Raw genomic sequence first — 21,247 nt, 5'->3', positions numbered from 1 at the left:
ACATATGTGGATTTTTAACATTTACAAGATGTCGATTCTTTATATCGAATTAACCCTTTGGAAAGTTCTGCTGCAAATAAGCTGCACCACATCTGCTACATATGAATGTGCTGTTAAAATGTGAGAATGACGTATAAATGAAAAATGTAAAGTACAAGATAAACATGCAGGCTGGAGTCATACATCCATGGGTCGCAGTACGGACCGTGTTGGTCGCAGGTCTCCTCACCAGACATATATACTTAGGAGTCAGCACTTACCCGTTGATAGTTGTTGGTATAATCCCGGGGAGAAGTGAACTGTGGCTGTGAATAACCGCTGTTTGGAGTGTTGGAGAAGGCAGGGCGGTAGCCATCATAACCTCCTGTTGGTGTGAAAGCCGCAAGATTAAATACAAATCTACAAAGACGCGAACATAACTGTGTGTGAATCCAGCCCTGAGGTTCCAGAGAGTAAAGAAAGCAAACCCCACACATGGATTCACCGCAGCCATCACCCTGCTGCGATAGATAAAAGTTGTGGTGAAAATCCGCACAATGCTGCAAGTTTTGCAATAAAAGCAGAAAATTTCTGCACATGTGAACGAAATCTGCAACGTCTCATCCACTTTGCCTGTGGTGTGTTCTGCTGCAGATTTTACATGCAAAAAAACAGGATTTTTGGATGCTTACCGGAAAATCTGTTTCTCGGAGCCTTCATTGGGGGACACAGGAACCATGGGTGTATGCTGCTGCCACTAGGAGGCTGACACTATGCAAATAAAAAAGTTAGCTCCTCCTCTGCAGTGTACACCCCACCGACTGGAAGTAGGATATTCAGTTAGTGAGAAAGCAGTAGGAGAAGCAACGTGTAAAAGAGGAATAATAAACTTTATTTACATAGCGCCAACAAATTCTACGGCGCTCCATAGATTAACAGTTTCAAACACTCAAAGAGTGTTCAAAGAACTCAAACGTATACAGTAAACAGAGCTGTTCAACTTGGGAGGGTGCTGTGTCCCCCAATGAAGGCTCCGAGAAACAGATTTTACGGTAAGCAACCAAAAATCCTGTTTTCTCTATCGCCTTTCATTGGGGGACACAGGAACCATGGGACGTCCCAAAGCAGTCCCTGGGGTGGGAAAAACAGACTTCCATCAGGTCCGAGGACTCACCACTGCCGCCTGCAGGATCCTTCTGCCCAGGCTGGAGTCTGCCGTAGTTCGGCGAAACATGTGGATGGAAGACCAGGTTTTGCTTGCAAAGCCGTCAGCGATAACCCTGTGACGTATCGCACTGGAAGCGCCGACTGCCCGGGTAGAGTGAGCCTTTATCTCAGGAGGGGGCACTCTTGTTCTTGACCCGGTAAAGCTTCCAAAATTGCCGTTCTGATAGAGCGAGCAATAGTCGCCTTGGAAGTCGGCAGGCCTCTACGCACGCCATCAGGGATGGCGAAAAGAGAATCCATCTTTCGGAAAGCGACTGTGCTAGCCAGGGAGATCCTCACTGCCCTGACGAGGCCCAGCCTGTTCAACGATCACTCCAGAGGATGAATCGGAGCTGGACAAAAGGAAAGGTATAACGATGTCCTCGTTGAGGTGGAAAGATGAAAACCACCTCGAGAAAGGAAGGAAGGAAGGCAGAGGCCTGGGACCACCTTGTCCTGGTTTAAAATCAAGAAAGGAGGTCGGCAAGAAATGGCCACCAACTCAAAAACGCAGCGGATCAAAAAGATGGACCTGAGAAAAGCCACCTTTCGAGATAGAACTGACAGGGAGAACTGACAGGGAAAACTCCCTGAGAGGCTCAAAGGGGGGAACCCCTAAGCACAACCAACCCAACCTTTAAATCCCATGAATCCACAGAGGCCCTATAAGGAGGGACAGCGTGGGCTACTCCTTGAAGGGAGGTCTTAACCTGTGGCTGAGAAGATAACGTCTTCTGAAAGGGAAGAAGAGCGCAGGAACCTGGTCCTTTAGGGAACTAAGAGCGAAGCCCGAATCCAGCCCTGCCTGAAGGAAAACCAAATGGAAGGCAGGGAAAAAGGACATAGGTGAAAAGCGGTTGGACTCGCATCAACGAAAGTAAGCCTTCCAGGTACGATAGTAGATCCTGGAAGAAGACGAAGGCTTCCCAGCCTGGATTATAGAGTGACTCTCTGGGCCGAAAGGCCGGACGCTCTTAGAACTGTGGAGTCCACAGCCACGCCGTTAAACTGAGCGACCGATAATTCGGGTGGCAGATCGGACCCTGAGACAACAGATCGGGTCCGCCTGGAAGACACCAGGCGTGTCCGCGAGAAGATTGGCGATGTCTGCAAGCTAAGACCTCCTGGGCCAATCCGGGACGATCAGAATGACCGGCAGCCCTCCAGCCTTGATCTTTTTCGACAGCTTGGAAAGCAAGGGAAGGCGTGGGAACCGATAGGGGAGCCCGAACTGCGACCGAGGAATGGCCAGAGTGACAACACCACTGTGAGAGGATCACGGGACCCTGGGCCGACCCGAGGGACCTCCTGTTCAATGGGGACACCATGAGGTCCACCTCTGGAGTCCCCCATCGAAGAGCAATCCGATAGGAAACCTCCTGAAGTACCATTCCCCTGCCGCGAGGCCCTCGCGGCCGAGGAAGTCGGCGGCCTAAATGTCCACGCCGGGGACATGCACTGCGGAGCTCACCAGGACCGTTGCCTCTGTCCAAAGGAGGATCCTGGAATCTCGGCCGAGGCCAGCGAACGCCGAGTCCACCCATGGTGGTAGACATATGCCACTGCTGTGTCATTGTCTGTCTGGATTCGAATTGTCAGGCTGCTGAGAATCCTTACCCAGTGAAGGAAAGACAGAAAGATGATCCGGAACTCGAGGAAATTGATCGGCAAAGGTGGCTCCTGCACCGACCAACAACCTTGAAAGAACAGGAGACAAAGCCCTGCGCCTCTGCGAGCGGACTGGCGTCCGTCGTCACCACCTGCCAGGGAACTGGAAGGAAGGATATGCTGTGAAGGATCTACACTGGGATAAGAGAAGTGACCTCGGCCACCAGTCGAGGAACCATTTGACCTGGGAGAAAGCCGGATCAGACGATGCAGGGAGAAGACAGACCTGTCCCCTGCGATAAAATAGCCTGCTTAAGAAGTCTTGAAAGAAACGGGCGAAGGGAAAATTGCTTCCGATGTTGCAACCAAACCTCCTTAGGGCCTTTAAGGCCCATCGGAAAGGAGGGGAGCCGAGAACCCTGGAGCAAGCGAACTTCCTGACAAAGGAGGGATATCCTGTCCTCGGGAAGGAAGACTCTGGTCCGACAAGTGTCGAAGAACATGCCCGGAGATACGAGGCGCTGAACAAGACGGAACTTCTTCCTGTTGACGAGCCACCCACAACGGTTAGAATGTCGGGAAAGATGGATAGACTTTCGGGAGCCTGAAACCGAAATTCCTGAGCCTCCATGAAAGTGATTACTGAACGAGGGAATATCATCCTGAAGTGTCTCCGACGAAACTTCCTGTTCAGCAAATGGAGATCCGGACTGGGACGAACCTTGCTGTCCTCTGTCAGTACAGAAAGATTCGAAGAGAAGCCTGTGAACCGATGAACCGTTCCTGTTCTGGGACGGGAACGTTTACCCCAGATTTAAGGAGGGAAACAATGGCTGTAAAGAAACCCGGGACTAGAGCGGGGTCTCTTGGAGGTTGGGATTTGAAGAAAACGATCCCAGGACCGTGAAATGAAGATTTTGTATCTAGAGGATACAAGTGCCCTGGCCCATGCGCCCTCTACTGAGGAGACCCAGACGTCCCTGAGGAACAGGAGACGGTTGCCCAGTCTGAGAAACGGGCTGGGGTCTAGTCGTGGGTCATGCCTAGGTGGAACTTCCAGTCCTGGACCTGGAGAATCCACCTTAGGAGTAGCAGGCACGCCAGGAAAGAGTGAGTCGAAGAATACCTTCTTCTCTTAACGTGCCAGTCGCCTCTGCTGAGCGAAGAGGAATCTGATGCCGCAAAACTACGAAAAAGGTCAAAAAGACCGAAGTAGCCGCCTAAGGGGAAGTAGGCGAGGTCTGGAGAAGGGGACTGGTGCCGCCAGTGGCGTCCTTAATAAATTTGGTCCAGCTTGGAACCGAAAGGACGTGAACCCTGAAAAGGCAGGCTCGTAAGGGACTTCTTTGATGACTCTTGAGCCAAACAGTGCGACAGCTGGCAACAACATTACTGGGCGCCTGTGCGGCAGAAGACGCGACGTCCAGGGAACAAGTTATTCCCCGGCGTGAGAAATCTGGGAGGCAAGTTCCGCCAGCCGACCTGATGGAGCTCCAGCTTGAATGCCCCAACGGAGTTGTTTAGCCCCTCGGATACAGACTTCGAAACCCAAGTGGAAGCCAAAGCCGGGCATTGGGATGATGCGGCAGTTTTGAAAGCCGACTTCACGAAGGATTCCATGATTTATCGATGGAATCTTTCAGAGCCGCCCACCGGACAGCGTAAGGACTGTGTTGGTGGCAAGTTTAGCAGCCGACGGATCCACAGGGGGAGAGGTCGTTCTCTAACGCCTCTCAATCCGGTTGGCAATGAGATCCGGAGGAAAGAGATATGAGACTCCAAGACGCTTGTCTCTTTGAGAATGTCTGGTCGAATTCGCTCTCTCTCTGGACAGAAGCTCCTTGAATTCAGGATGAGGAGCAAATATCTTGGGAGGTAGCTTAGACCGTCTAAACGAAACCGCCTGATCTGCGGGTTTCGTAGAGGAATCTTTGATGCCACAGGTCTGATTGGTTGCTCCAATGAGGCTTTGAACCATATCCCTCATGTTAGCGATTTGGTTCGAATCCGGCCCCAAATTATCCTCCGAAGGCGTATCAGAGAAAGCCTCGCCTGACTCAGGGGAAGAGGATCGGGAGGACGCCGACTGCAGAGGAGGACCGAGTGTCGAGATGGAGCGAGAAGAGGACTCAGACTGGCATTCCTGTCTGGACCTTTTGCAGCTAGCCTTGGAGGGCCCGGACGGAGCTTCCAGCGACCCGGTCGCTACTGCGGGGGTCTGCAGGGGTAACCGATCCAGCATGGACACCAGGGTTGAGACACCCGTGTTAGATTGGCCACCGATTGAGACGGAGAGGAGGCCCAGCCTGGGATTGGGGAATCATTCTCGGGCGGATCGGCCGGGGGATCCTGGGCGGTGGGCACAATCGGGTTGCTGCAGGAGTAGGAAGACGAGAATGGCCCCCTTTTTTGCCCGAGTGGATAGAGGGCAGGGGGGGGGGCAGAGGGGAGTGTCAGTCTGCAGAGCAGAGCTACTCACGGTAGACGAAAAACAGGATCCGGAGGACGCTGTTCGGCTTGATAGGATGGGCCTCCGGTAAGAAGTCGTCTTTTAGGCAGGAGGGTGATATGGGCTCCTGCCGCAAATTGGACCGATCTGCGGATGTGACCGCGGTATGGGCTCCTGAGATGTGGCGACGGATGTCTGTCATGAAGGAGAAGTGCATGTAAAGGAGTCCCAAGATGGCGCCAGTGGGCGGAGAAAAGGCGGGCCGCAGTGAAAATGTCAGGCGGGAGAAAAGCCCGCCTGATGAGAGAAGAAAGGGGGCGGAGTCCGGCACCGGAAGTAGGCCCAGGCAGAAGGCGGGGCCTAAATTAGCGATCGTGACCGGCATGGAAGGGCCGCAGCGGTGAACAGTGCGCCGCAGAAGGCGATAGGTGAGCGGCCGCCTACAGCGGCGGGAGTAGCGCAGCCGCCGGTCCAAAGCGGTGAGGCGGTCTGGCAAGCCGCCACGCTGAGGGAGGATGCGCGGCGCTGTAAGCGGCCAGAGGGACGCGGCTGCAGGGGGCCCAATTAGCGATGCGGTGGCCGCGCTGAAAAGAAATGAACGGCCGCATACAGCGGCCGGAGCAGGGAAGCCGCAGAGGGCCAAAGCGATGCGGCGGCTGGTAAGCCGCCGCGCTGAAAGGAAATGAACGGCCACATACAGCGGCCGGAGCAGGGGAGCCACTGAGGGCCGCGCTGAAGCTGGGGCTGGGAAGCCTGCAGGACCCGAGGCGGAAATGTCCCCCCCTGAGCACGGCCACGCAGATAGCGTGCCCGGACAAGAAGCGGCGCGGTGTTCCGTAAAGGCAGCCGCGCCAGGACAGGGAGGCCGCATCCACGGAAGTGGCGCGGCTGAAAAGAGATGCGATTCGCATCAGAAAACCCCTTAAATAGGAACCCCCTTTTTAGGATCCAGGGAAGCCACAGGGTGGGGAGGGAAAATACTCACCTAAACATCCCCCGCCGGTACTAACCTGGAAGGAATGAGACGTCCACGGAGCTGATGGACGTCCTCGTCTCCTCCGACCGACAGGCTCTGGTGGGCGAGTGGGTGGGGGACGGAGCCAGGACCGGACTTCTAAGCACGCTTGTGTGCTAGGATCTTGGTCCTGGTGAGGGATCTATGAGGATACGGGGTGGCAGTACACGCCGTCCGCATAGTGGGACTACAGGTGTGACTGTTCACCCTGTATCCCTCCGGAAAAACCTGAAAGGAAACGACGCACATTGAGGTAGATAAGGGTCTAATGAAAGACCCGTGTCCACCTCCTACTGACACTAAGCTAAACTGAATATCCTACTTCCTGTCGGTAGGGTGTACACTGCAAAGGAGGAGCTAACTTTTTTATTTGCATAGTGTCAGCCTCCTAGTGGCAGCAGCATACACCCATGGTTCCTGTGTCCCCCAATGAAAGGCGATAGAGAAAACACAGATAAAACCCACAGCATTTTAGTCCAGCTTACATAAGCAGCTGCATTTGTCTTGGTCTGACATTTCTTAATATCGAATGCACCATAGCATCATCTGAGGATCAATGCACATCTGAAATGATGGAGGTTATTTCTATACATGCCTCTGAAACCATTAGATGGCCCTCTGTAGCCATTCATCAAGCCCCTGCTGCCACGCTGTCCGCCCCGGGGCATCCCTCGGTTGTTGTAGAAGGGTTGGCTGTTGCGAGGAAATCCGGCGTTTTGCTGTTGTGCCTGCTGATGCCCAGCAGAGGCTTGGTGAGACTGGTCCGATGCGGCATGGTAAGGGTTTACCACTACAACAAGCGGAGGAAAAGCAATGAGCATCACTGTCTGCCTTATAACCTGCAAATCTGTGTGCGTACGGCTTTACATCTTCAGTCACCTGAGACGTTACCTGTTTGTAGCTGCTCTTGTTGAAGATCAGGTTGTTCCACTTGATGCGGCTGGCCAGGGAAAGATGGATTGTAACCAGCCTGGTACTGGTTCTGTTTCAGCGTTTCTGCCTCATTCACAGGAGGGACAGGAGCATTCATATTAAATACCTAAAAGATTAGAAAAAAAAAAAAAAAACACATTGTAGACTTTTGGATGAAGAAGCATAAGGAACAATCAAAGCCATCCATCCCCTCCCATCATAATGACTTACAGTCTGCATGGACTGGAATGGAGCAGCATTCACATTGATACCACTGCTGTGCAGCGGCTTGTTGGACCCGGTCTGAAACACCTGAGGTTGGGAAGCAGCAGGAAGCGACGAGGAAGTCTGTGTTGGATCTGCACTTAAGGATAGCGATGCCTGCAAGCAAGACATGCCGATACAGAGAATGATCCTGGAAGGGTGGGAGGCGTTTGGATGATCAACAATGGGTGGATGCTACCTGAATTTGCTCCATTGCATCTTTTGGGGACCTCTGTTCTGTGGGATGAGACGTTTGGTACATCTGTGCAGAAGCGGCGTAGCCTTCACTAGTGGAAGATACCATTGGGACCTCCCAAAAAGAAGCAAAGAGGATGTTCAAATTAATATACGGTTTTAAAGAATTCCTTTGCCAACAAAATGAAGTATATAAATACTGTCGTCCCCCCGGGGAGGGATGAGGGACCAGTGTGGGCCGTGCTCGTGTCCATTACACTGGTTTGTGGGCATTTTTCAGGAGGGCGCCCTGCAGATTCTTTTAAATGGCAGCACGGACCTCTCGGTTGCACTACAGGAGTCAGCCAGGATGATTCTCCTTGTGCATAGAAAAGGACGGACTGATTCCGGTCTGCGCTGCTATTTAGGAGGAGAATCTGCAGCGCTACGTATTAATGCCCTGTACCATAATATTTTATATAGAAGGTGCATTTTAACATTAAGCGTCTCTCACCTGTGTGCTATCTGGGACTTGGCTGGGCTGGGATAGTCTGGTCTCAGGGTGAACTAGAATAAGAAAGAAAGAAAAAAAAGTTTAGTTACACGCCAGTCCGCCCTAGTACATTTCTTATGTCCCCGGACAAATTGAATGTTCTTAGATAAATGTAAAAAGTATTGGCCTGTAATACCTGGCTGACAAACCATCTGTGGCAGATCCAGGCTCTGAGCTGGATTCATGGGTTGTGCAGACACAATGGCCGGGTCAATCGGTTGGTTGTCAAAGTCCAACATAGAGTCCTATGAAGACAGGAGGATGCAAGGGTCCAATATAGGCGGTGTGTGTGTGTGTGTGTGTGTGTGTGTGTGTGTGTGTGTGTGTGTGTGTGTGTGTGTGAAGGTGGAGGGAGAGGGGGTCTTTTTACTAACCTGCATGAAATTGTATGGACCTTGCATTTGGGCCATCAGGTCCTGAACCCTTTGCCTTCGGACAATGGGATCAGGCTGAACTTGAGGGATAGCATTTAGTGGAAGGGTCTCGGGATTCGGAGGGGATGCAGCCTGCTGTTGCTGGAGTGAGTTCACAACCTTTAAAAATAAATTAAATAAAAAATAAAAAAAAACCTCAGGAATACAGGGGCTTATAAGGTGCCAGTGCATTTGTGAAAATACAGCAAATTGTATTTTAAATCCCTTTGCGGCCCATGACATAGGTACGTCATAGGTTGTCCCAAAGCCTTTGATGCTGCTCTGGCGTTGAGCCTGCATCTTTCCGAGCACATGACTGCTGATCTGCACCCATCACTTGATCGCGTGGTGCCAATGAGTCATGACAGCCGGGCGTCTGCAGAAGAGCCCCGTGCCCGTCATTGTGAGTCTCCTGTGAATGCTGACCGTGGACATCAGCATTTATGTCGCAGCTTCAAATCTCTTCAGGGAACTATTGAAGCCAGTGAAAAAAAAAATTGTTTAAAAAAAAAAAAAAAAAAAAAACAACAACCATAAGTTCAAATCAGTTCCCTATTGTCCCATTGAAAGTGACAAATGGCATAATGACAAAAAAAAAAAAAAAAAAAAAGCGCCAGAATTCCATTTTTTGGGTTGCAGCAACATTGCAATAAAATGCGATAAAAACAGGATTTTTGGTTGCTTACCGTAAAATCTTTTTCTCTGAGCCTTCATTGGGGGACACAGGAAACCATGGGTGTATGCTGCTGCCACTAGGAGGCTGACACTATGCAAATAAAAAAAAGTTAGCTCCTCCTCTGCAGTGTACACCCCACCGCAGGAAGTAGGATATTCAGTTAGTGAGAAAGCAACGAGAAAGAATATAATAATAATAATCTTTATTTATATAGCGCCAACAAACTCCGCAGCGCTCCACAGATTAACAGTTTCAAACGCTCAAAGAGTGTTCAAAGAACTCAAACGTTAACAGTATAACAATAAACAGAGCTGTTCAACTTGGGAGGGTGCTGTGTCCCCCAATGAAGGCTCAGAGAAAAAGATTTTACGGTAAGCAACCAAAAATCCTGTTTTCTCTATCGCCTCATTGGGGGACACAGGAAACCATGGGACGTCCCAAAGCAGTCCCTGGGGCGGGAACAGCAGTCAACTCCAATCTAGGTCAGAGGAACTCACCACCGTCGCCTGCAAGGTCTTCCTACCTAAGCCGGCATACGCTTAAGCTAGGCATCGAAGTTTCGCGAACATGTGGAGGACCGATCGTCGGTCTGTAGAGGTGCAAGGCAGAGGCCTTATATGTGCACCGCCGGGAGACGCCCACTGCCCGGGTAGAGTGCGCCTTAAACCTGGAAGGAGGAGCACTGCTCTGACCTGGCAAATCTAAACATTGCTGACCGGATTTTGCGGGCATACGTTGATTAGGAAGCCGGAGGGCCTCTCTACGCCGAGCCCTTATACTGAAAAGGGGGCCTTAGCTGGATAGACCCGGTAGCGTGATGAGAGAACGCTACAAAGGACGAGTCCGAGCAGGACAAAGGGAAGGGAATCAAGAATGATGAACAGAACCATGGAGAACCTCGGCAAGGTAAGAGCAGAGCACTGAACCTGTGATCCACAGAATGTACAAAACTGCTGCCACAGACTCTGGAAGTGGTTGAGAGCCTGAAAGGAAGGTATAAAATTAAAATGGACCCACCCCTCGCAAAAATGCAGGAGTGTCCGATGTCTGAAGAAAGGGAGGACCTGGATGAAGGCTTTCATAAAACAAAGGCAAGCACACGCGGTCCCAGGAGAACTCTGTCCCTCCGAGGACCTCCTTAATAATTGGTTCACGTTGGAGACAAACTGACGGAAACCCTCGGAAGGCAAGCTGTCAGGGACTTCCTAGAGGATAAGTCCTGTCACGCCATAAGCAAGTGGTCCTTCGGAAGGGCACCATATTGCTGAATGTCCAAGTAGCACCTGCAGTGGCATCCGCGGGGACGGATACCATGCACTTCCTGCAGGATTAAATTAGTCCGCAAGGACAGAGATTTTCTCCAATCGGACTCCATGAAGGGGGCCCTGATGGAGCGGCTTAGCCCATGCGTCTATAAACCTTGCTGTCTAGGTGGAGACAAAGGCAGGGCACAATGTAGCGGCGGACACTTCAATGGCCGACTTTGCCGTGGACTATTAGTTCGTCGTTGGTATCCTTGAGGGATGCTCTCTGTGGAAGAGGAGGACTGGAAAAGCTGGAAACCGGAGGGTCCAGAGACGGAGAAGGGGTCCAGCTCGTAGTAAGTTTAGGGGAGAGTGAATATAGGAAAACCGAGAAGCTTCCCTCTTTGGAACGGCTGGAGTAAGGATTTTAAGAGAAAACCCAGAAAAGACCATTAAATTGAAATGACAAGAAAAAGCTTGAGAGTAGGGTACTGGGAGCCTGCTAGAAAGCATGACAAGATGGGCATTGATAAGCACAATCGGACATGAGCAGTCAAGGGAGAAGAGTCCATGAAAAACTGGAGTATGTCAATTCCATGGGAAGTTGGCCCTATGAAGGAGTACATAGGCCCCGGAAAAAAACTTGACTGCCAAAAGGAAGATCCGTACCTATGACGACCTGAGTGACCCTATCCGTCCCGGACCCTCTGGAATGGGAGAGGATTGTAGTGTGTGGATCTACTTACCTAAGTATAAGACACCACACAAACGAGGATAACAATGAAAGGGATACGAATCCTGCTGAAGGAAGGAACGTATTATCCCAAAAACCCATCATTGGATCCAGGCGTGGAGCAGCCCTGTACACTGGACGATGCTTGCACAGAGTAAGATCCAATTCCTATCCGAGGTGGGAGAACCTGTTCCTGCCACAGTCGGAAATAAAATCCCGGCGCTGCTCGAGGTTGAATCCAGTGTCTGTAAGAAAGAAGAGGTAAGAACTGATGCATAAATAGGAAGCTCTGTATAGAGGTAGTTCAAAGGCCCCTAGAATAGTGCCGTGAACAATCATGAGTCAAGGTATTATATGGGCTCTGACTTCGTAAGAGACAGCCAGACGTATAATACTGTAAATCATATAAGATGGAGTAATGCACTGGATCGTGCAGATAAATCTAGGACAGCACTGTAAACTTACCTACTGGATAGTTAGTGGTAGGACCGAATAACCAAACAGAGTGGAGAGGCTCCTGGGGAGCAACCCGCAATTAAGGCCCAGTGCGTGGCTGAAGGAAAACTGCAACCAGTTGGTACCTGACACCGGCGAGTCCGACCTACCTGAAAGTGGACTGGCCACTTATGCTGCCACTGAGGTCCACCCTGTGGCACTGAGATCCGCCTTGTGGTACGTGCTAGATGTTCTGTTTAGCTGTTAATAGACCACAGACGTTATTGACCGTGAAATACACGGTAAAAGTTGCGGCTCTGACTCACCTGAATGCGGTTGTAACTGCTGCGGCACCCAACCAGAAGTGATAAATACCGGGCACCTCTCTCTGAGTGGTGATTAAAGGGTAGCCTAGGCAGATGCTGCAAAAGAACCTTAAGAGAGTGATAGAGGGCGTTTCTGACATACCTGACTCTGGAGCAAAAGAGCAGGACCAGTGCAGCAATCGATCTCGGGCACGTCTAAACCACTGGAACGATGGCAGGTATTGACTTAATGTGTCTGGAAGATGATATCTAAAGCCTGGATAGCAGACAGTGCTGCTGCAATCGACAGGAGGAATAGGGGAGTGCACCTGACTTACCTGAATATAGTACAGAACGCCGGTACCCCTGCGGTGGTCAATCCAAGACATGACTGATCCGCTGAAGATACGACAGTTTCAAATAACGTACTGTACCTGGAAGGTGGTGCGTGTGAAACCTGGGTGTCGGATAGAGTACTGCTGCAATCGGCTCTCGGTATCCTGCAACTATGGCAGATATAGTACTGGTGCGATCAGCTCTCGGTATCCTGCAACTATGGCAGATATAGTACTGGTGCGATCAGCTCTCGGTATCCTGCGACTAAGGCAGATATAGTACTGCTGCGATCAGCTCTCGGTATCCTGCGACTATGGCAGATAGAGTACTGCTGCATTCGGCACCCGATATCCTGCAACTATGGCAGATAGAGTACTGCTGCGATCGGCTCTCGGTGTCCTGTGACTAATCAGCCTGGAGAGAGCCCTGGAGAAGGGTATAGGAGAGAGTTGATTCTGTGTTGCGGTCTAGGTCGTGATAGCTGACGGCATTAGGCAGAATAACAGCCTCCGTGTAGTAAGCCGCACCACGGAGTCTGTCTTGAAGTATGTCCTGCCGTGCTCATTCTCCTGAAGGTAGGACAGTAGGCTTGTCAACAGGGAGACTAAACTCTACTCTCTGTTGTGCACCTGAGTTCAAACCTTTGCGCCTGCGATATGTGGTCAGATTCTTTATCCACTGAGCCACAGCAGACGTTGCTGGGAAATACAGACTCTTAACCGGCTGGAAGTCAGGTCTGAACACTGCAGTCGTGAAGTGAGTAGGAGCAGCTCCCTTCTCTGCTTAGAGCAGTTTAATGGTTGCATCCGGAGGAGGCTGCAGGGAGATGGAGGGCGAGTGCCTGAGAGAAGGAGATATGGAAACATTTGATATGCCAGGGCTCTAGCATCGCTGTGTGTAGAGAAATAGCCGAGCACCGCTGAAAATCAGGGCACAGGTCTGCAATAGCAGAAATCACAACAGCAGTGTGAAAACGTAGAACTCTGAGAAATATGCAACTGAAACCTTCTACGAAGTGAACGTCATATGGCAGGTCTTATAATGGTCCATCTCCCTGTGGAGGGTGAGGGGCGGACAGTGGCCCAGATGACGGCAGCGTGGGACATACTGCCATACCCCGCTGGTAACTGCATGGCTCTAGGGTACTTATTACACCGGTGACTGCACGGCTCTTACTATTACGCCAGTGACTGTACGGCTGTAGAGTGCTACTTTGCCAGTGATTGCGCGGCTCCAGAGTACTATTACGCATTATGCCGGTGACTGCACGGGTCTAGAGTACTACTACGTATTGCGCCAGTGACTGCACGGGTCTAGAGTAGTGATACACCATCGACTGCACGGCTTTAGAGTACTAATACGTAACACACCAGTGACTGCATTACGCCAGTGGCTGCACGGTTGACCGGCTTGCATGAAAGGACGACGAGAACACTTTCTTATAGGATTAGGCATGATAAGCATACCTATTAAGGAATGCCAGAAGGTTAGGGGAACAGGAGAGATGCAGAGAGGAGGGCCAAACTGCTAAGCAGCGCTACTCACAGCAGTTGTAGTGTCCTGTAGTCTGCTCCAAGGTTGTAACTGCGACAGGCATCAGGACACAGGTCCAGGGCACCAGTATGAAGATGGAGGCGGGGAACCCGGCCATTGCAGATGCACGCTGGTGGCAAGCACACAGATCGGAAGAGGGGGGGGGCGCGAATAGCCATCAGTTCCGGAGGAGAACGGTTCCCAACAAGATAGCGGCGATCCCAGGCCGAATGGTGCGGCTGGGAGTAGTGGGCGGAGCTAGCCGCTCTGAACAGGAATGGGTACAGACTAAACCGCCTGTAGGGGAGCACCAAGATGGCGCCGGTGGGCGGAGCTTGCCGAAGATGGTCGGGCGGGAGAAAAGCCCGCCCGATGAAAAAGGAAGAGGGCGGAGCGCGGCACCGGAAGTAGGCCCCGGGAGAAGCCGGGGCCTAAATTAGAAGCCGGTGACCGCTGAAAAGTGTGCGCGGGCGCAAAGGAAAAGGTGCGGGCGTCCCGCTGACAGGCGCGGCAGCTGCCGCATGCAAAGAGGCGCCGGTGCCGGAAGTAGGCTCCGGGAAGAGTCGGGACCTATATTAAAAGCCGGCGGCCGCAGGAGACTACCGCGGCCGCTGGGAAGGACCGCGGGTCACCTAAAAGGTACGACCGCTGTGGAATTTCAGCGCGGCTGCCAGTAGGGGGGCCGCGCCGCAGAAGGCAGAGTGATCGCGGCCGTGGGGACATCAGAGCCGCCGCGCAAAAAGATAGGCCCCGATTTCTTGTCCCTAATAGCCCCAGTACAGAAAAGGTGCGGCCGCAGGGATAGTAGTGCGGCCGCAGAAATAGTAGTGCGGCTGCCAGTAAGGCACCGCACAAAGTAACAGGGGAGGTAGGGAATCCAAGACTCGGAGCACCAATACTCACCTAACATCCCACGCAGTCGTACTAACCTTAAAAAACATGGAAGATATTAGACGTCCTTGGAGCTGGTGGACGTCCTCGTCTCCTCCGACTGACAGGCTCTGGAAGGCGAGTGGGTGGGGGACGGAGCCAGGACCGGACTTCTGAGCACGCTTGTGTGCTAGGCTCTTGGTCCTGGAGAGGGATCTATGAGGATACGGGGTGGCAGTACACACCGTACTCATAGTCCGCTTTGTGGGACTACAGGTGTGACTGTTCACCCTGTATCCCTTCCGGAAAACCTGAAAAGAAACGACGCACATTGAGGTAGATAAGGGTCTAATGAAAGACCCGTGTCCACCTCCTACTGACACTAAGCTAAACTGGATATCCTACTTCCTGTCGGTAGGGTGTACACTGCAGAGGAGGAGCTAACTTTTTTTATTTGCATAGTGTCAGCCTCCTAGTGGCAGCAGCATACACCCCATGGTTTCCTGTGTCCCCCAATGAGGCGATAGAGAAAAACATTGTATCTACTCCAAGATGGTATCAATAAATATGTCAGCTTGGTGCACAAAAAAGAAGCCTCACAAAGTCCCAGATTAAAAAAATATATATATTTAAATGCTACAGATCCTGGAAAATGTCGCCTCCCCCCCCCTCCCCTCTTACAAAACTTTGGAATTTTTCTTCACCACTTAAATAAAGAACCTACACATGTTTGATATCTATGAACTCGTAATGACCTGGAGAATCACAATGGCAGGTCAGTTTTACTATATAGTGAACATGGTAAATATAAATAAATAAAAAAAGACACAAATGTGGAATTGCACTTTTTTTTGCAATTTGACCACACCGATATTTTTTGCCTTCTTTCCAGTACGCAATGTAGTAAATTCAATGGTGTCATTCAAACGTAAATGCTAAAACTGGAAAAATTGCGAGGTGGTGTAGGGGTTAATAGTGTGCGAAATGCATAAAAAAAAAAAATATATAAAGGAGAGGGGAAAAACTATAGAAATAAAATGTACTAACTACTTTTGAAAGCTTTGACGGTTACGCTTTTTGAAGGGTGGGAATGAGCCGCACTTACTTCTACAGTTTCTACTGTCCAGTCATCAACTTGTTCCTTCTCGCTGCTGAACTGGCTTTCTGCCATGAACTGTCTGTTCACAAACTGTAGGATAAAAAAAAAGCAAGATGGCTCCACAAGCAAACTACATAAATTGTCTGTGGACAGGAGGCTTCAGAAAAAAGGAAAAAAAAAAAAAAAAAAAAAAAAATGACAAAAGGCTGGAACATGAAAGTCTGAAACCACCCAGAAAATAGCAACAAGAAAGCGTCAGACAAGCCCTCGCCCACCGTTCCAAGGATAGGAGAACTTTCACTGAACACAAGTGACTGGTAACTTTACGTCACTGTTTAATTCACAAGATGAAAACAAAGCAAAACCTTACAGGAGTCATGAGATTTTCTGTATATGATCATGCCTGTACGGGGACGCTGCAAATGTTCCACCGCAGAACTGCACGCAGGAAAACCACAGTATTTTACAGTAGCAGCATTTTTGTAAAATCTCATCCTCATGCTGCAGAAAGGCAAAAAAAAAAAAAAAAAAAAAAATCTGAGCTGTACTCCATCATCTAAAGTCACTGAACCGGCACGTCCATTTAAATGGGGGACTCTGGGACCCGGTTTCTCGTGGTCTGAGCAGTTGGATCACCAGCGATCAGACCAACCCTTAACGTGGTTTCATTTAATGAAGCAAAAAAGGCAATATCTCCGGCACGATAAGGCTATGTGCACACATTGCGGATCCGCAGTGTATTTGATGCTGCAGATTGGCAGCAGTTTTACATGCGTTGTACAGTACCATGTTAACCTATGGAAAACAAAACTCGTTGCGCACATGCTGCGGAAAATTCCGCATGGAAACGTTGCGGATTATTTTCCGCAGCATGTCAATTCTTTGTGCAGATTCCGCAGCGTTTTATACTTGACCCATTATAGGATTCTGCAGGTGTGAAAAAGCAGGCGAAATCCGGACAACCCGCAGGTAAAGCAAGTCAGTTTACCTGCGGATTCTGCTAAATCCACAACGTGTTCACATACCCCAATAGTTCACCTCCCCCACCTGATCTGTAGGAGCCATCATTCCGGGCAGCATTTTCATGTCAGCACAAATGCTATCACTAGTGTGTAAAGAAGGGTGGATGTAAGAGCTGCCATTATCTGACAGCTGTAGTTTTAGCCAGTCTGCCATTTTTTTCTCCCCAATCAGCTGTGACTCCTCTTCCTGCAGCGCTGACCGTTCTGGATGCGCTTTTTATTTGCTATCGGCATCAGCACAAGTCAGTCCGAGAATTTCCGTGAAAAAGCCCTTACCTCGGTGGACTCGACTTCAGTGGGCTCAGCATATTCCTCCACAGGTTCGGGTTCTAGGCGGAATGAAAAAAAAAAAAAAAAAACACATTAGGAGAAAAATACGACCAGACACAAAGCTGTTTTAACTTTTCAGTTTTTGGATATTTTGCAGCAATTTTGTGATACTGTTGAGGAAAAACAATGTGGCGGTGCCGTTATATTACAGGGGTATTCTCATCCTCCAAAGTGGGGACAGATTGCCAACAATGGGTGTTACTCAGTGGTCAACGGGACTCTTGGAACTGACTACATGGCCGCCATGTAGGAATATACAGCGAGATGGATGCAGCGCTACATCAGCTTCATTTTCGGGGGGAATCCAGCGGACGTCGACCCTAATAAAGTGACGGCACACCAATGATACATCACCACTTTTTAAAACGTATCATCCAAGGAAAAGCCTACAATCACGCTACGTGAATGAAGACGGCGAAAGTGTTAGCGTGTGCGACGTGTACCGTCCCTATTCACCGTGCGGTGGGGACTTTGTTTGCACACTGACTAGTTCCTCCTTTGATTAAAAAAAAAAAAAAAAAAAGAGAATGCAAAGGAATCGTGACAGTAAGCACATTACACATTGTCAGGATTCAGCAGTCACTGAGTGATCCACCGTTTCTTTCACTGTCTATGGAGCTGCTGGAGATCCCCAGCTACAGTCCCATAGAGAATAAATCGAGAGATGGCATGTATGCCAAAGTTTGGACACCCACAGATCAGAAGCCTATCACCTGTCCACATGTTGGGGAATAACCCTTTAAATACTCTACAAGTCAGCCACTTATATGCATCTATTCAAGAGGTCTGCACCCATTAAGCACCCTACAGCAATGCTCCCTATCCGGCGACTCTCCAGCATGATGGGAGTAGTAGTTTTACAACAACTGGAGAGCTGCACGTTAGGGAACACTGCTCTACAGTAAAAGCGTCTGGACTGGGAACGACAAGCGAGTCATGACAATACCAAGCTCGGGTGCTTGTTCTTCTGCAGGCGGCACTGCTAGGGCTTCCTCCTCCTCGCAGAGCCCATTCTGGTGATTCTGGGGGCTATCAAAATATCCACTCTGAAGGACACGATCCAGGAGTTCATGCAGGGTTTTATCTAGAGCAGAAAAGACGAGATCTTAGCAGTCGTAAATGCACAGGGAATAAAACCCTCACATTTCCATAAGCAAACTGAGGCCAAGAAACGCTGACGCAAAGTCATCCTGCTCATTATACATTTAGTTATCTACATGACCGTACTATAACCGTAATCCTTTATCCACATTACAGATGCTTATGATGCCACAAGTTTGGTGTCACGAGACCCACAGTTGGGCTGGAAACTGCACTTTTAATAAAAGCAAGAAATTACAGCCTCAATGCAATCATGTCAGCTCTCGCCTTCAGAAAGAATGCGAGAAGTTAGGTGGTGTTCTCCGATGTCGCTCGCTGATGACTGTCAGCAGGTGACTGCCGTGTGCGTGCGCGACTGGCAAGCATCGGTCGTGCGTCCTAGGCGAAGGACTACCTGCCATTCATGCATCGTCATCACTGCCGCTCGTCTCCTGACGCAGAAGTGAGCGACCACCGGAGAACCCCCTCTCACAGATCAGCTTCAGAGGTGAAGACCTAATTCTTGCCAATTTATCGCAGCTTCTAGTCTGATTGCTAGAAAGAGGTCACATTGTACGCATCAGCAGCAATAATCCTGCTGAGAGAGCAGAAGCCGCAGTACAGCCCGGGTCACTGCTGACTAAGGAAGAGCCACAACAGGCAATGCAGCATTGTATACGGCGCTCTCCGGCACAGACCATGCAGCGGCTCAGCCCATGGACATTTCTGGAGGAGCCTTACATGTGGTTCCACACACGGCCTTGTCTTTCCCTTCTAGGACGTCCCACAAGTGAATGGAAGCCTGTTCATACTGATCATTCAACCTAATGAAAAAGGAAAAGAAGAGGTTTCAGATTTGTCCCATTTGGTATCATAGAACCCTAAAGTGTTAAAAGTTAGATGGAACCTCCAGGGTCCTCTGTCCGACCCCCTGCTTAATGCAGGAGTCACTAAACCTTCTCAGACAGATGTCTGTCCAGCCTCTGTGTGAAGCCTTCCATTGAAGGAGAACTCACCACCTCACGTGGCCGCCTGTTCCACTCATTGATCACTGTCAATTTTTTTTTTCCTAATATCTAATCTGTATCTTCTCCTTTCAATTCCATTGCTCCTCGTGTTTCCATGTGCAAATGAGAATGATGACCCCTCTACACACTGACAGCCCTTCAGATATTTGTAGATGGCTATAAAGTCTCCTCAGCCTTTTTTTTCAGCTAAACATTCCCAGATCCTTTAACCGTTCCTCGTAGGACATAGCTTGCAGTCCGCTCACCATACGGGTCGCTCTTCTCTGAACTTGCTGTTTGCAACAGACTCTGCACCTGACGCAACGGCAGCCGCAGTACAGGGTGATGGACATGTTATATCCAGCATTCATCTAGTCTCTACATACACCATGCAAATGTACGAAGCTGCTGACCTAGACAGGACCATTATCCATCCTCAGCCCCAACCAGGAGCTTCTATGTGAATCCATCACCCCCAATTTACCAGCTGCCTTTTAGCCCTGTCTCTTCTGCGTCCACACATGACATTGCCACATCGGATGATGCAGAATTCCCGCAGATTTCAGCTCTTTCATTGCAAAGGGTCAAATCTCATCCGTAATGCTGATGCTACAAAACTACTAAAAATGTTTCCACCTGAAAAATTGGCTGTATGTTCACCTCGGACATCTACCATCTCGGCTTTCAAAATACCCTCAAAGCCAAGCGGATAGGAGTCTAAGGCCATGTTCACACAGTGCGTTTTTTACCGCGGAACCGCGGCGGTTTTGCCGCTGCGGTTCCGCAGCTGTTTTCCATGCAGGGTACAGTACACTGTACCCTATGGAAAACAGGACACACTGTGCACATGGTCCGGAAATTGTTAAAAAAAAGACGCGCTGAATAGCTCCCGGAAAAAAGAAGGAGCATGTCAATTCTTTTTCCGGAGCCGCAGCGGTTCTGCACCCATAGACCTCCATTGTGAGGTCCAAACCGCAGTAAAACCCGCAGATCAAAAATATATCTGCGGGTTTTACTGCGATTTGATGTGCAGAACCGCTGCAGCAGGAAGTGCGGGGAGCGGGCGGAAGTGCGTGGGCGGAGTGTGGCTGCCCCCCCCCCCGTGTTCCGATCCCGCCCCCCCGTGCTCCGATGCCCCCCCCCAGTGCTCCGATGCCCCCCCCCGTGCCCTAATCTCCCCCCCTTATACTCACCCGGCGTCCCGGTGTCCGTCCGGCCGTCTTCTCCCTGGGCGCCGCCATCTTGCAAAATGGCGGGCGCATGCGCAGTGCGCCCGCCGAATCTGCCGGCCGGCAGATTCGTTCCAAAGTGCATTTTAATCACTGAGATATAACCTATCTCAGTGATCAAAATAAAAAAATAGTAAATGACACCCCCCCCCCCTTTGTCACCCCCATAGGTAGGGACAATAAAAAAAATAAAGAATTTTTTTTTTTTTTTCTTCACTAAGGTTAGAATAGGGGTAGGGGTAGGGTTAGGGGTAGGGTTAGGGGTAGGGTTAGGGGTAGGGTTAGGGGTAGGGTTAGGGGTAGGGTTAGGGGTAGGGTTAGGGGTAGGGTTAGGGGTAGGGTTAGGGGTAGGGTTAGGGGTAGGGTTAGGGGTAGGGTTAGGGGTAGGGTTAGGGTATTTTCAGCCATTTTAACCCTAAAAAAATTCCTAGAAAACACACAGACTCTGGCTAGAAAACTGCATCAAAAAAACGCATCAAAAAACGCATCAAAAACGGACCAAAAAAGGACCAAAAAAAGGACCTGCGTTTTCTGCCAAGAGCTGCAGTTTTTTAAAAAACAGTCAGGAAAAAAAAAGGATGGAAATCCTGAACGTGTGAACATACCCTAAGGCTATGTTCACACTAGGTGCTTTTTCAGCAGCCAAACCTGCACTCTTGGCAGAAAAGGGGCGTAAAAAAAAAAAAAAAAAAAAAAAAATGCAGGCTTTGGAGCTTTTTTTTTTCTTTTTCAGGATCTCAAAGTTCAGCTCTGCTTTCACCGAGAAGCATGAACA

General features: G+C 50.1%; 1 protein-coding gene across 2 annotated transcripts in view; it reads right to left on the bottom strand.

Annotated features, from left to right (window-relative positions):
- The window catches only part of CAPRIN1 (cell cycle associated protein 1), a 44,748-nt gene that overhangs the window by 2,411 nt on the left and 21,090 nt on the right, over positions 1–21,247 (bottom strand). For both annotated transcript variants that reach the window (XM_069739102.1, XM_069739103.1), the window contains exons 6-17: positions 18,978–19,060; positions 18,103–18,240; positions 17,103–17,155; positions 15,811–15,894; positions 8,535–8,693; positions 8,297–8,405; positions 8,122–8,174; positions 7,633–7,743; positions 7,401–7,550; positions 7,149–7,296; positions 6,853–7,047; positions 261–364 (exon numbers count right to left, since the gene is read on the bottom strand). In XM_069739102.1, the coding sequence (XP_069595203.1) occupies positions 261–364; positions 6,853–7,047; positions 7,149–7,296; positions 7,401–7,550; positions 7,633–7,743; positions 8,122–8,174; positions 8,297–8,405; positions 8,535–8,693; positions 15,811–15,894; positions 17,103–17,155; positions 18,103–18,240; positions 18,978–19,060 (1,387 nt within the window). The remainder of the gene's footprint in view (positions 1–260; positions 365–6,852; positions 7,048–7,148; positions 7,297–7,400; positions 7,551–7,632; positions 7,744–8,121; positions 8,175–8,296; positions 8,406–8,534; positions 8,694–15,810; positions 15,895–17,102; positions 17,156–18,102; positions 18,241–18,977; positions 19,061–21,247) is intronic.

This window comes from Ranitomeya imitator, chromosome 9 (genome assembly GCF_032444005.1).
Source record: "Ranitomeya imitator isolate aRanImi1 chromosome 9, aRanImi1.pri, whole genome shotgun sequence".
In the NCBI taxonomy this organism is placed as follows: Eukaryota; Metazoa; Chordata; class Amphibia; order Anura; family Dendrobatidae; genus Ranitomeya; species Ranitomeya imitator.
This window is presented reverse-complemented; position numbering and strand designations above follow the sequence as displayed.